This window comes from Orcinus orca, chromosome 6 (assembly GCF_937001465.1).
Source record: "Orcinus orca chromosome 6, mOrcOrc1.1, whole genome shotgun sequence".
Lineage (NCBI taxonomy): Eukaryota > Metazoa > Chordata > Mammalia > Artiodactyla > Delphinidae > Orcinus > Orcinus orca.
The window spans coordinates 50339061-50352185 of NC_064564.1; the positions used below are offsets into that span (position 1 = coordinate 50339061).

Sequence of the window (13125 nt, forward strand, 5' to 3'; positions counted from 1 at the left end):
AGAAACTATCCCCCTCCCCCATTCCATCACACCTACCATCTGATGACCACCCTCTCAGGAGCCAGCACTATACTAGATGCGCTACATTTATCATATGGCTTAATTCTCCTAATAATCTCATCTCCTAATAAATCTCCTAATAATCTGCAAGGTCAGAAATGTAACTACACAACCCCCACCCATGCGAACAGGTTAAATAACTCAACCAGTATTACAAGTAAAAAGAACAACAGGAATTTGAAGAAGGGTTTAGGCAACTCTAAAACCTTTTTGCCATGCCAGGCTACACATCTGGCTTAAAGCACAATGACACACACAGCTGACTGAGATGATGCCATCTTTGTCTATGTTTTCCTGGTGGCATTTAATATTATTTGCTTTCGTGCCTTACCACTTACAAAGAGCTTAGGTTTGTTTTTTGTTTTTTTTTGCTTTTAACTGAAGTAGCTCCAACTGACTGTTTTCCAAACCTCATGTGGGCTACTAAACGAAAGTACCATTCGCTCTGCATGGGGGACAAATGTTACTAGACCGAGCAGAAAGCCACAGGCAGGAAGCAATCTGCTCTTGCGGAGTGGCAGAGGCTGGAGTCTCCTATTAATTGGAAGCAGCTTCTCAACATCATGAGGCTGAGCTGTCCCTTAGGTGACCAAAGCTGCCAAGTCAGAGACTTTGTTGAGTCAGGATTTGCAAATCTCTTACATAACAAACATCCTAGTTGTCAGCAACGGTTTATTACACTGCGGAGTCAGGATAAGACATTCATGCAAAGAATCTGTGTTCATCTATGACCCAAAATCCATACCCACGGATGGACAGGCAGCTAGAATATCTTACTCCATTTTACATGAAATTGGATGGTGAAACAAGCAGCCTGAGATGGTGGTAAGGTCCCTTTGGAGAAGATGTCACCTTCCCTAAGTGTGTTCAGAACTGCCACCCCAGCACTTCTTCCTTCAAAATTTCTTGGCTGTAGTTTTATCACTTTCTCTTTTTAAAATGAGATAAATGACAAGACAAATGATCTGGTTTTTTCAACTAAAATGCAAGGAATGAAAAGGGAGGAGAATATTACAGTAAAAGATTTAAGAGGCATATCGTTCAAATGCAATGTGTGGATTATAAGGGATCCTGATTTGAACAGTTAAAAATTATAAAACGAGGGAAAATGTGACAAATCTGGACATTTGATTATATTAAGGAATTAATATCAATATTTTTTCATACAACAATGGTGTGGTTTTAAAAAATTATTTTAGAAGAGAGGCCTTTTAGAAAAATTTACTTCAAAATAATTAGGGTAGGGGAGAGAAAAGTGGGTAGGGGCATATAAATAAAACAAGATTTGACATGGCTGATAACTGTGGAAAGCTCAGTGATGGTAACTGGGAGTTCATTATACTAGACTCTACTTTTGTAGATGTTCAAAGTTTTCCACAAAGAAAATATTTGTTTTGGAAGCCTGACCTCAGTGGCCCAGTGTCCTCAAATACCAGCTGGATCTTGCTGTCTTTCCTGCCAAAAACCCTCATTGACCTCCCATCTGAAATCCTTACACAGCCTACGTGGCCCTGCCTCCCTCTTCTCCCTCCTCTCCTCTCCACTCAACTCAGGCACGGCCATCTTTCCCATCACACTTAAACCAGGAAGCTTTCCTGGATTTCAAGTATTTGGTTGGGCCAATTTGATATGTACTTCTGTACCTTATCACACTATTTCTTTATAACCCTGAGCCTTCTCACATTGGTTTGCTTGGCCTCTACCCAGCCCCACAAAACCCAGAATGTTGGCTCCTTATGGACCTGTCTGTCTGCTGTCATATTATTATACCAAGCACAGTACCCAGCCAAGGTAGGTGAGACAAACAGGAATACAGACAGACATGAATACAGAGTCCTTTTACCAGGAAGAGGTACGTAATGGTAGGGTTTTCACCCTACATAATAAACAGTAGCACAGCATACAGAACTTATAACCAAGTCTTTATCCTTAAAGTAAGGGCCAAGTCTCAATATAATTCCCAACACACCTACATGTTTACAATGTACTGTTCCCCTGTTGATCCTTGGATAAAAGTGTCTTTTTATTCTCTATGAAGATTTCTGTTCTTCCAGTGGGAACTACAGAAAAAATCTGTTAATACCTAATGACACTGTATAAAAAGCTGACTTTAAAACCTGGTAGAATGGCACTTTCTGGAACTAATGTAATATAAACAAAGAGTTAAGACACTCTCTTACTGGCTCACACAGCACGTGGAAACCCAGGCCATACAAGTTCCAAAGAGAATTTCACTTACTACTTCCTCATGCTCCTTCCAGCAATCATAATCTGTTGCCATGGCGATACTCGCGTAGCAAATTCCAGCCTCCTTAGCAAGAATCACCTCTGGAACTGTGGTCATGTTGATAACATCCGCACCCCAGGTTTGGAACATGACACTTTCTGCCCGGGAGCTAAAACGAGGTCCCTCAATTGTGATCATTGTCCCTTTTGAGTGGCACCGGAGTCCTAGCTTCTTAGCGGTCTCTATGAGGACCTAGAATGCAAAGAACCAAACTCAAAACATACGAACATACAAACAGAAGGTCAGCTTAATTTATTTTTCCTCTGATTGTTTAAAAGATTGTTACTATAAATACCTAGTACCTGTAGGCCCTCAAAGAGAACCTAGGAAATCACAGAAGGGTGTTTCGTAGACCCTTATCCTTACATAGTGCTCTGTCCTGCCCCAGCCCCTAGCTCACAGCTACAAGAGCAAACAGTGAGGTTTTTCTACACACCAGGCATTTGTTTACATGCTTTAATCTCACTTCTTAACAACTTTAAGAGACTATCATGGATTGTGAATGGGGGCTTGAGCCTGAGCTCTTAACCTCCAAGTCTACACTAAGGTGCCTTCCTCATTCACATCTCAGAGATGTGCAGAGTGAACTGTTTTCAAGCTCCTGAGAAACTCATTCTCACTGGTCTTTTATACAAAACCTGAGGGCTTTTGTGAAAGCTTTTTGGGGGTAGAAAGTGATTTCATAATCTCTTTTGCCTATTGCCTCTCTAAAGACATACAGTAAAAAACAGAATGGGGCTGTGCTGATTTCTTCTATCCAGAGATAAACTTATCTTGGCATCCCTTTAGAGGCAAGGCCACATATGAGTTTAGAAACATTATTTAGAAGTTTGATCACTTTTTTTAGTGTCTAATAATGTACGTCTAATCTAATTTCATTATTTTCTTAGCCTGTGCTTCAACATTCCTTTTTAATTAAAAAAAAAATTAGTCTTTTAAACTTAACTCTTAAAGCACTGCCAAGAATTCACTTACCCTTATGTACGTCCTAGTTTTTTCATCTGTAACATGGGAATAATATTATATAACTCAGAGATACTGAGTTTTGTTTTTTTTTTTAAAGAATTTATTTATTTATTTATTTATTGGCTGTTTTGGGTCTTCGTTGCTGCATGTGGGCTTTCTCTAGTTGCAGCCAGCGGGGGCTTATCTTTGTTACGGTGCGTGGGCTTCTCATTGCAGTGGCTTCTCTTGTTGCGGAGGATGGGCTCTAGGCGCGGGGGCTTCAGTAGTTGTGGCTCGCAGGCTCAGTAGTTGTGGCACACGGGCTTAGTTGCTCCGCAGCATATGGGATCTTCCCAGACCAGGGCTCGAACCTGTGTCCCCTGCACTGGCAGGGGGATTCTTAACCACTGTGCCACCAGGGAAGCCCCGATACTGTGAATATTAAATGAGCTAAGGAATATATATAGCAAGGAATCTAAATGCTTAACTGGTCTTCTAATTATTAACACTGGCAGCTTCTACACATTTCCCAAATAATTTGTCAAGTTTCCTATGATACCATATATAAGATGGAGTGACTCAAAGTCAATAGAAGGCTCCAATCTAGGCCAAAGGCTTGCCTGCACATGTCTGAACCACATAAGCAAATTAACCTATTTCCTTAAAAATAACACATTATGCTATGGCAAGACGAGAAAGAATTTTAACAAGAGCTTCGGCAACTCCAAATTTAGAACCATGACAAGCCCTAGATGACTAGCTGATGCTACATCATGTTTATTTATCCTATACATGCTGAAAATAAGATTCTGCTAAATAAAAACTTTTCTTTAAGGAGTATAGGTATAAATACAAGGGCTTATTAAATCACTCTTTCCCCTGATGTCCCCCCCCACTTTCAAAATTAAGATATAACCAGCCCAGTCCTGTCTTCATTAAATGTCTTTAAAAATCTCAAATAACTGAGCTGTACGTCTCGGCCAAACTTCAGAGTGCTTCTAGAGACGTGTGAAGGAAGATCACAACTATCGCAGGCCAGTGGCAATGTGCCTTGTACGTCTTCACCATCACCCTGGGTGGTGGGTGCCACGATGGGGAGGAGGAAGTAGAGGCTTATCGGCCTGGGTGGGCCAGGCAGTGACAGACCCTGGGCCCTTGCCACCTGGGCAAGTACTCTGCACTCCCACACAAACAGATAACGCCACCGTAAGGTGCCAGAAATATAAACTACAGGCTGAGAGGTCTCTTTACTGTGTCAGGACTTTAGAAGAATGGGTTTCAGATTACCTTTCGACTAGAAGTACTATTTTTGGAATAGGTAATACTTGCACATGGTACAAAAACGTAAACAGTACAAAAGGATATTATTCTGTGACAAGTATTTCTTCTACCTGTGTACTAGCGACCCAGTTTCCCCATGGGAAACCACTGTTACCAGTTCTTCGGTCAACTTTCCAGAAACACTCTATTTGCATATAAATATTTTCATATTTATCTCTTTTATATACACATATTTCAACACAAGTGGTAAGATATAGTACAACCATAGTGTACCTTGCTTGCCACTTGACAATCTGTCATCGGTACACGAAAGTACACAATGACGTTGAAAGTTAAAGTGATAATTACGAAGGGGCAACACCACCCACTCTTTACATTTTTTGGACAATATTTTAAAATCTCTTTTAGGGTATATAAGAATAAAGTAATACTCTGAAGGCGTTATTTTCCCATTTTCTTAAACTGCCCTCCCCAGCACTCTTTTAAAGTCTTTATGTGAGGGTCCTTAGCTTGACTAGACTAATAATAGCTGAATTAATTCAGTCTCAAGGGAGGCCAAACTGCATTACTGGAAACTATCATCCAGCCACCACATTTACAGTGCTCTGCATACATCATTAGCACTTTTCCCTTACCCACCTCTACTCCTAGTACCCACATCACTGGGCAGTACCTCTGATTTCCTACTAACATGCATATTCTCTCCCTAGTCTATTTCTTCCCAAGCTGCCCCCATTTTGAAGTGGACAAAAATGTTATTGCACACATCTACCTTCCTCTGGAGAGCAAATTTATTCTGTGGACAGATCTGTGTTTCAGACTTACATTGTTCTGATATATTCTGCTGATAACTACCCAGGAACTTACACAGTTGATCCTTGAACAACATAGGTTTGAACTGTGCAGTCCACTCATACATGGATTTTTTCCCAATAAATTCATACTACAATACTATACAATCTGTGGTTCACTGAATCCTTGGATGCAGAACTGCAGATAAGGAGGGCCAACTGTAAAGTTATACTCAGATTTTCAAGTGCATGGTAGGTCAGTGCCCCAACCCCTCACGTTGTTCAAGGGTCAAATGTATTCTAAACTCACACTTAAAAGTTAACCTACCCTTTTTTTTGTTTTAAAGAAGTAAAAAAGGTGCTTTCACAGAAGTCACAGAGAATCAACATGCAGTGATATATCTGAAATGGCTCCAACGCCTGGCTTTGGATTCTAGATTTCTGAGACCAGAGTGAGGTTAAGGTGCCCTAGCTCTTAACTGTAAGGAAGCTAGTTTTACATGATTATACAAGGCTGAACATATACTACTTTCCACATTCAGGTGTTAAAATCACCTGAATGATTAACATGTTTAGGTATCTGTATCGTCTAAGTTATTTTATAAAGTAGATTTTACTAGGCAGTTTGTCTCTGACAATAACTTCTGACCTACTGGGTTGCACCTGACTTTCAAATCTTGAGTTATAAGAAAAGTACCATGGATGGACTTTTGAATTGTGGTAGCCATTTTTATTCTCTGAAAGCTAAGGCTGTGATTCCTCACTTTATATCACCATTGGCTTTTGTAGGGCTGCCCCTTTAGTCCTGAGATCTTACTATAATCCTGGAGAGGAAGCTGGACAGTAACAGCCAAACTCACCTCAAAGGCAAATGATGCCAATCTGACAATTTACAGATTATTAATAACTTAATTCATAAAAGCAGTTAACAGTCACTGGATGTCTTATAACTAACAGGCAGCACTCAAAGCACTTTATAAGTAAATAACTCTTTTATCCCTCACAGTCCTACGAGGTACATGTTATCATCACCTTATTTTACAAACGAGGAAACCAAACCCGAGGTTTTGGTCCAAAGACACACACCAATTAAGCTGAAGAGTAAAGACCTGATCATAAGAAATCTGGTTCCAGATTGTATACTCTAGACATACTATGCTACCCTAAATTATTTTAAAAGGTATCCTGACAGCAAAATCAAAACTTAGTTAAGAAAAAAGAAAAAGTAGGTTGCAACTTTGATTCATCTTACAAATGACTGAGAATAGTGGAGACATTATTAGCAAAGGGAAACAACTCTTCATAAAACCTTGAGTAAGCAGCAAGCTAGAGAGGGGAAGAGAGACCACATGCTTGGCCAGTTAATTCTACGTCTAGATGCCACCCCAAGCCCTCATGATTTATTCTGGTGCACCTTCCAGAAATATTACGAACCTCTCTTGTTTTAGGGCAGAACGGCTCAGCCATTGGAATATGACACACTCCTCTGGCACAGGAATGATTTCCGTCATAGAAGGTCTGAAGCCTTCTGGTAGTCCTACAAAATAAAATAAAAAAGGGTAGTTTTTAAAAAGCCACCTTCCCACCCTCTGGGGGCTGGTAATCAGTTGTATCTAGGTCGATATCTTGGGTCCTCACTCCAGAATCAATAGTTCTGGATAAGCTGAAGGAAACTTTTTTTTTTTTTTTTTAAAAAAACAACAACAACAAGAAAAAGAGCTTCTGGATGGTATTTGGCTTTTTTGGCTCTGGGTTGGTGGCAACGTGCTTCCCAACAGGAATTAGTGTCTGTGGTCTGGTGGCTGTGATAGGATAACCACACTGAACTGTAGATGCAACTCAACTGTGGGCTCAGGAGGCCAGGTAAAACACTTAAGAAGTCAATATGAAAATTTTCCATCATCTCAGATGTAGAGGATTGTATAGTGAACCCCATATATATCACTTAGATTCAACAGTTTCCAAAATTTTGTCAAACTTGCTCCATCTGTTGCAAATCCCAGACTTTGTCACTTCACCCCTACTTCAGAAGGACCAAAATATGTGGAGTATTTTCCACGGCAATGTCATTATCACAGCTGATAAAAATGACATTAATTCCTCAGTATCACCTAATATATAGACCATGGGCAAATTTCCCTGGTGTCCTCAAAAAAAAAAAAAAATCTTTTTTTAAACCATTGCTTGATTAGTTTCACAGTCCAAACTTTGCATTTGATTGCCCTGTCACTAAATTGAGAGTAATTCCTGCCCTCTGCCCTCAACCTTATTTTTTCATGCCTTTGACCCACTGAAGAAAGCAGCCATTCATCCAGCTCCACATTTCAGAATCATTTGTCTCTTTGCTCCCTTACTTAAGCTTATGCGTCTACCCGCCAGAATTAGTTCTAAAGTCTCATAAAAGTTCTAAAGTTAACTTTCTGATAAAACATTTTTGAATCTGTAGGACAGAGGGTAAAATTAAGCCAGTGGCAAGTCACCCAGCAACTTCTCTCTCAAAGTTTTCAGAATAAAGCACTTCCTATATCCATTATATTGTTCTAAACTTGAACTCATGAGTAATATAGAAAAGAAAGTCCTCATTTCCCTAGAGAGGGGAGAGCAGGGGAGGGACACGGCAAGGGAAAACCAACAGCTGAAGGCAGATCACTTCATTTCTGCTTCCGGGGGTGGGAGGGTAGGCAACGGCATGGAGAAATATTCTGGTTCAGTTTACACAGCTGGCATGTCCACCTATCAAAGTTAACCTGTTACTTCCTCCCCATCACATATTAAACAGTGACACTAGCTGGCACCAAAGCCACCTTGCTCAGAGATTGGGCCTCAGAGATTGGGAGGAATGAAAACCCAGTCTGTGCTCCTCTCAACCCCTTATCATATACGGGTCTTAAGGGAAAGGCTAAGTTAACCCCAAAGCAATTTCAGATGGCACCGAAGAACAGGTCAAATGACTCTTCCAGCCTATATAAACAGAGGCTTTTCTCTTTTTGTAAAACTGACTAATAAAATGGTTCCACATATTCCAGCTTTGGCTTGGTTTCAGCCTTCAGTGAGTCAAGTATTAGCAAAAATCCTACTTACAACCATGATTAAGTGTGAAAACAGGGCCACAAAACCCTTCAGTGGCTATACCCCAATAGACATCTATGCAGTAACACCCCCATCTTATCTATCTCTGTCCCTCTCTATCTCCATCCCTTCTTTGCCTAATTACTCCTCTCTCTGTTTTGAACATTTACCTTAAGACATAATATGTATTAGTTATTCCTTAATGTTATGCTATATACATGTGATACTAACTGCCTACAGTTTTTTTTTTTTTTTTTGCGGTACACGGGCCTCTCACTGTTGTGGTCTCTCCCGTTGCGGAGCACAGGCTCCGGACGCGCAGGCTCAGCGGCCATGGCTCACGGGCCCAGCCACTCCGCGGCATGTGGGATCTTCCCGGACTGGGGCACGAACCCGTGTCCCCTGCATCAGCAAGCGGACTCTCAACCACTGCGCCACCAGGGAAGCCCTGCCTACAGTTTTAATTCCCTCTCAACTGGAACATTTTTCTCTTAAACAAAGCTCCCTAACTCCCACCTCTAAGGCTTATAGCAAACCACCATATCTTCTTGATTCTTCATTTCCCAATTACAAAATGTAGTGTTCATCCACCCATTTATAAGAGTGTTATAAGGATTAAGTGAGCCCTGATGCCTAGATATCCCACGGCAGCTCAGAACTGAGGTCTGGGCTAGAGACTGAATTGGGAGTCAGCACCAAGGAGAAGCTGTAGCTGAGAATGGGGCCTCAGAGCACCCAACCTTGCAGGAGGGGTAGCCCCGAGGAAGAAATAGGGACTTTAATACCAGTATTTCTAATAGGTTCAGGGTTATGCTGTTAAGATCCCAGGAGGGAAAGTGCCAATAAGAAACATCTCTTCACACAGACTGCCCACCTACTTGTGGTGTTCTGCATAACTCAAACAGTGACATATTCAAGGAAAAGTAATGATCTAATTTTAAATCACTATAAGTACTCCTATGCTGCATAAAATAATGAGGCATGGTTATGCTGAATGAAATTCAGACCAAGAGCAATGGGGTTTGCAATCACAAGTGAAGGACACCACCCAAGTGAAATTCTAAAATGAAAATATATGTGATTTTAAGATCTCCTGTCCTCCCCCTGAGAGTTTTTAAGGAGAAGTGAGAGCTTCTGTAATGTAGCAAGAAGCAAAGGACGTCCCACACGGTGGGGACTGTTACCTCATTGAGCCTGTGTTAAAGGGGGTTCCTGCCTGTTCACTCCCAATTTCCAGTCAAAAGAGCTCTTCTATAAACAAAACAGTAGTTCACTCTCAAGTGGAGCTTTCTGACGGATACGAAGAAAATATAGAAAATGTAGTTTTGTACCTGGATTTCAATCCTGTTACTGATTTTTCGTGTGGCCTTGAGCAAATTACTTCCTCAGGGAAGTAGAGCAAACCTCCCTGAGTTCTTTCTTCATAAGGTATTAGCAACATCCACTTACACCCTTGTTTAAAACAGGGCCACAAAAAACCTCTGGTAGCTACATCCCAATAGGGTGATGCAATAACTCCTCCATTTATATGTCAAATGTGCGTTTGGGGATAAACAGTAATTGTTGCAAAGTGCTACTACTATTGCCCTGAGGATCAATGAGGGAACAGATGCAGCATCCGGCCCACAGTATTCACCCAGGTCACATTACCGATGGACACAGGCGCAGCAGAAGCAAGCACATGGAGGAGCTCATCAATGGAAGACATTTGCAGATTTTTCTTGAGGGCAGAAACTAGGTGTGCAGCCGTGCCTAGGTGAGCACCTTTCCCTGATAAAGGGGGCCCTTAATGAGATCTCTTCTTCCTCCCATCAAGAGATAGAACTGGAATCTCTTCCTGGGCCACAGGAAAAAAATTAGCCTTAGACAACGTCAGACTGGCTGGATCCATTGGGAAGCTGTGTTTTAGGCTGTGGGTGAGAAGAACAGGAAGGATCACACACCTTCCAGAAGCAACCTAGACCAAGGATGAGAGTTTAGGGGTGGCGGCTCTGTCCTACCAAGCTATGAAAGTGGCATGTGGCAGCAAACAAAATAATGCCCCCCTACACCCCTGAATATCCACACCCTAATGCCCAGAACATATGAATATGTTACCTTACATGGCAGAGGGGAACAGAGGTTGCAGGTGGAATTAAGACTGCTAACCAGCTGGACTTAGAAAGATTATCCTGGATTAACCAGGTAGGCCCAGTATCATCACAGGAGTCCTGACATGTGGAAGAAGGCAGAAGAGTCAATACTAGTGATGAAAAGGACTTGACCCGCCATTGCTGGCATTGAAGATGGAAGGGGGCCAGGAGCCAAGGAATGAAGGTGGCAAAGAGCAAGGAAAGGGATTCTCCCAAGCCTCTAGAAAGGAATGCAGCCCTTGATTTTAGCCTACTGAGACCCATGTTAGACTCCTAACCTGCAGAACTAGATAATAAATTTGTGTTGTTTAAGCCACTAAGTTTGTGGTAACTTGTTACAGCAGCAATAGGAAGCTAATACATGTGCTCATATGGTTTAACACAGTTAACGCAATGCAACTCTGCCCCTAACTCTTGCCTCAATTGGTGAAGCCTCCTAGCGAGGCAAAGGGACTGCTAATTTCACCCCCCTCTCCACCATCAGCCTGGGATATATATCCACTGGAAGTAGACTTCAGGGACTGCCCAACTGACTGGCTTTACTGCTCCCTGGCTGGCTGTGTGCCTCCAGGAGAGAGTCACTCTGACCTGTGTTCACCTTATCAGTCTTCTCATATTTTAAATGGGGAAGTATGAAGGGTAAATACTGTGTGAAGACTGAATAAGAACACATGAAGCAAGTGCTCAGCCCGAGTAACTACTGCTGGTAGAAAATCTGCTTCTGTACCTGTCGTCTGCCAACTTCAGAGCAGACGTACTCGGGTCTCAAGTCAAGGGTACCCCCAAAACGGGGATATGTGATGAGAAAAGTTAGCAAAACAAACAACAAACTGCGTATGGAAGAGTGAAGAAGACAAAATGATGTTGTGTACTGGCAAGAGAAATGAGTTCAAGGCCATCAGGGAGAGAATACCGGGCACTTTCAGACACAGTGGGGGAACAAAGCCCAGAGAAAGACTGACCAGTAGGTTCTTTCTGGATCAAGATCCTTGAATTGGCACAGAGACAGCCATTTGTTAATAGTTTTCCTTTGAGGAAGTGCTGAGTTGCAAACAAGATGAGGGAAAACACTTTTCCCACAGCAGAAGCAAACACACCCGCACACTTCCAAGGTGGTTCTGGAGCACAGCACATGTCCACGAGCCTCAGCACACAGGAACACGAGGTGGTTAATTTACTGGCAAAGCGGGGCCAAGGGCTGCTCATACACAGCTTGGTTTCGGGGAAATGATTCTACCCATATCACTTAAAGTCTACCCAAACAGTCTATCTCATGAGTGCCCCTAAGTGAAAAATGCATCGTTTGGTGCATTTACTCTTAGCACTGCAAGCTGCAAAAGGGGAAGGCTGGTTGGAAAGGCATGCATATTGAAAACTTTAGTAATGTGTCAGATTGCCTTCTATTACGATTCTAACCATCTCTACCAGTAATAGGTATGTGCGTTAATTATCCAGGGCCTGACAGCATCTCACAGGTGGGAAGAACTTAATATTTTTCTTTCCCTTCATAATTATTCAGAAATAACTTGACTTCATGTTCAAAAGACCAGAGATGACCAGATAATAAACATTAATACTTCACTGGGGAAAGGGAAATGAGCAGGGATGCAAAGTACAAAAGCAGTGAAGAAACCACCACAAAGGGGACAAGATAGTTTTAAGTACACATCAAAGATCATTACCATCAATGACAAAAGGAACTAGGAAAAAATTACATCAAATTACAGGAAGAGCTGAATAGCTGAGGTCTTCTACCCAGGGACAGCCCTTCTCTGGACCGTGCTGCTTATTCAGAAGTCTGCATACGAGCTGATGCTCAGTAACAGATTCCGGGGCAAGCCCTCCCAGAGGGTAGCAGTTGTTTGAGCTTGGTTTCCAGCACTCCTGTGACCGTGTCTTCCTTCCTGTTATATTTTCTGGGAGTAGTATGGCAACCAGCTTTGAGGGGAGTCAAGCTGGGAGAAGTAAAAATGTTAAGAACTAACCCAGATGAGGGCAGTGGTGACAGATGACAGGGTGGATTCAAGGCACACATGGGCACGACTTAGAGACCGACTGGATGTAGGGGTGACAGATCCACAGCAGCGATCACCCGGTAGATGGCAGTGCGATGGTATTACCAACTTAGCAACTTACCAAGTGGAGAAGAGGGAGCTCGAGACGGGGGAAGGTGTGGGGTTAGAAGACAACCAAGGGGGAAAATAAATGAAGTGTGAATTACAAAGTGTGAGGTGTCTTTGGGACCTTGTCCTGTATCTAGGAGCCAGTGTGGATCTCAAGGTGGAGGCCAGAGCTGGAAGTCCATGTGTCAGGAGTGGTTGAGGTCATAGGGTTTGCAGATGAACCTAATTCAAACCCCACAGGTCCCACTTATTAGCAAATGACCAATATTTCTGAGCTTAAGTTCCCTCAATTTAAACTGAGGAAACGACCCATATATGTGGTAAACAGGGTTAATTGATTTGTGGTACTTGGTAGGAACTCAAACATTGGGAGCTTATAGCATTTTTTAAATAACAGTAAGGATATAAGGTGAGAAGCTAGTTTGCAGAACAGAGTT

The 13125-nt window shown here is 42.1% G+C and overlaps 1 protein-coding gene and 1 pseudogene across 1 annotated transcript in view; one reads left to right on the plus strand and one right to left on the minus strand.

The window, feature by feature from the left end:
• Positions 1 to 13125, plus strand: part of LOC101274679 (LLGL scribble cell polarity complex component 2-like) — a 106416-nt pseudogene that overhangs the window by 81672 nt on the left and 11619 nt on the right.
• MTAP (methylthioadenosine phosphorylase) overlaps positions 1 to 13125 on the minus strand; it is a 39012-nt gene that overhangs the window by 5227 nt on the left and 20660 nt on the right. Inside the window, exons 5-6 of the mRNA XM_004275046.4 lie at positions 6799 to 6901; positions 2300 to 2539 (exon numbers count right to left, since the gene is read on the minus strand). Of these exons, the coding sequence (XP_004275094.2) occupies positions 2300 to 2539; positions 6799 to 6901 (343 nt within the window). The remainder of the gene's footprint in view (positions 1 to 2299; positions 2540 to 6798; positions 6902 to 13125) is intronic.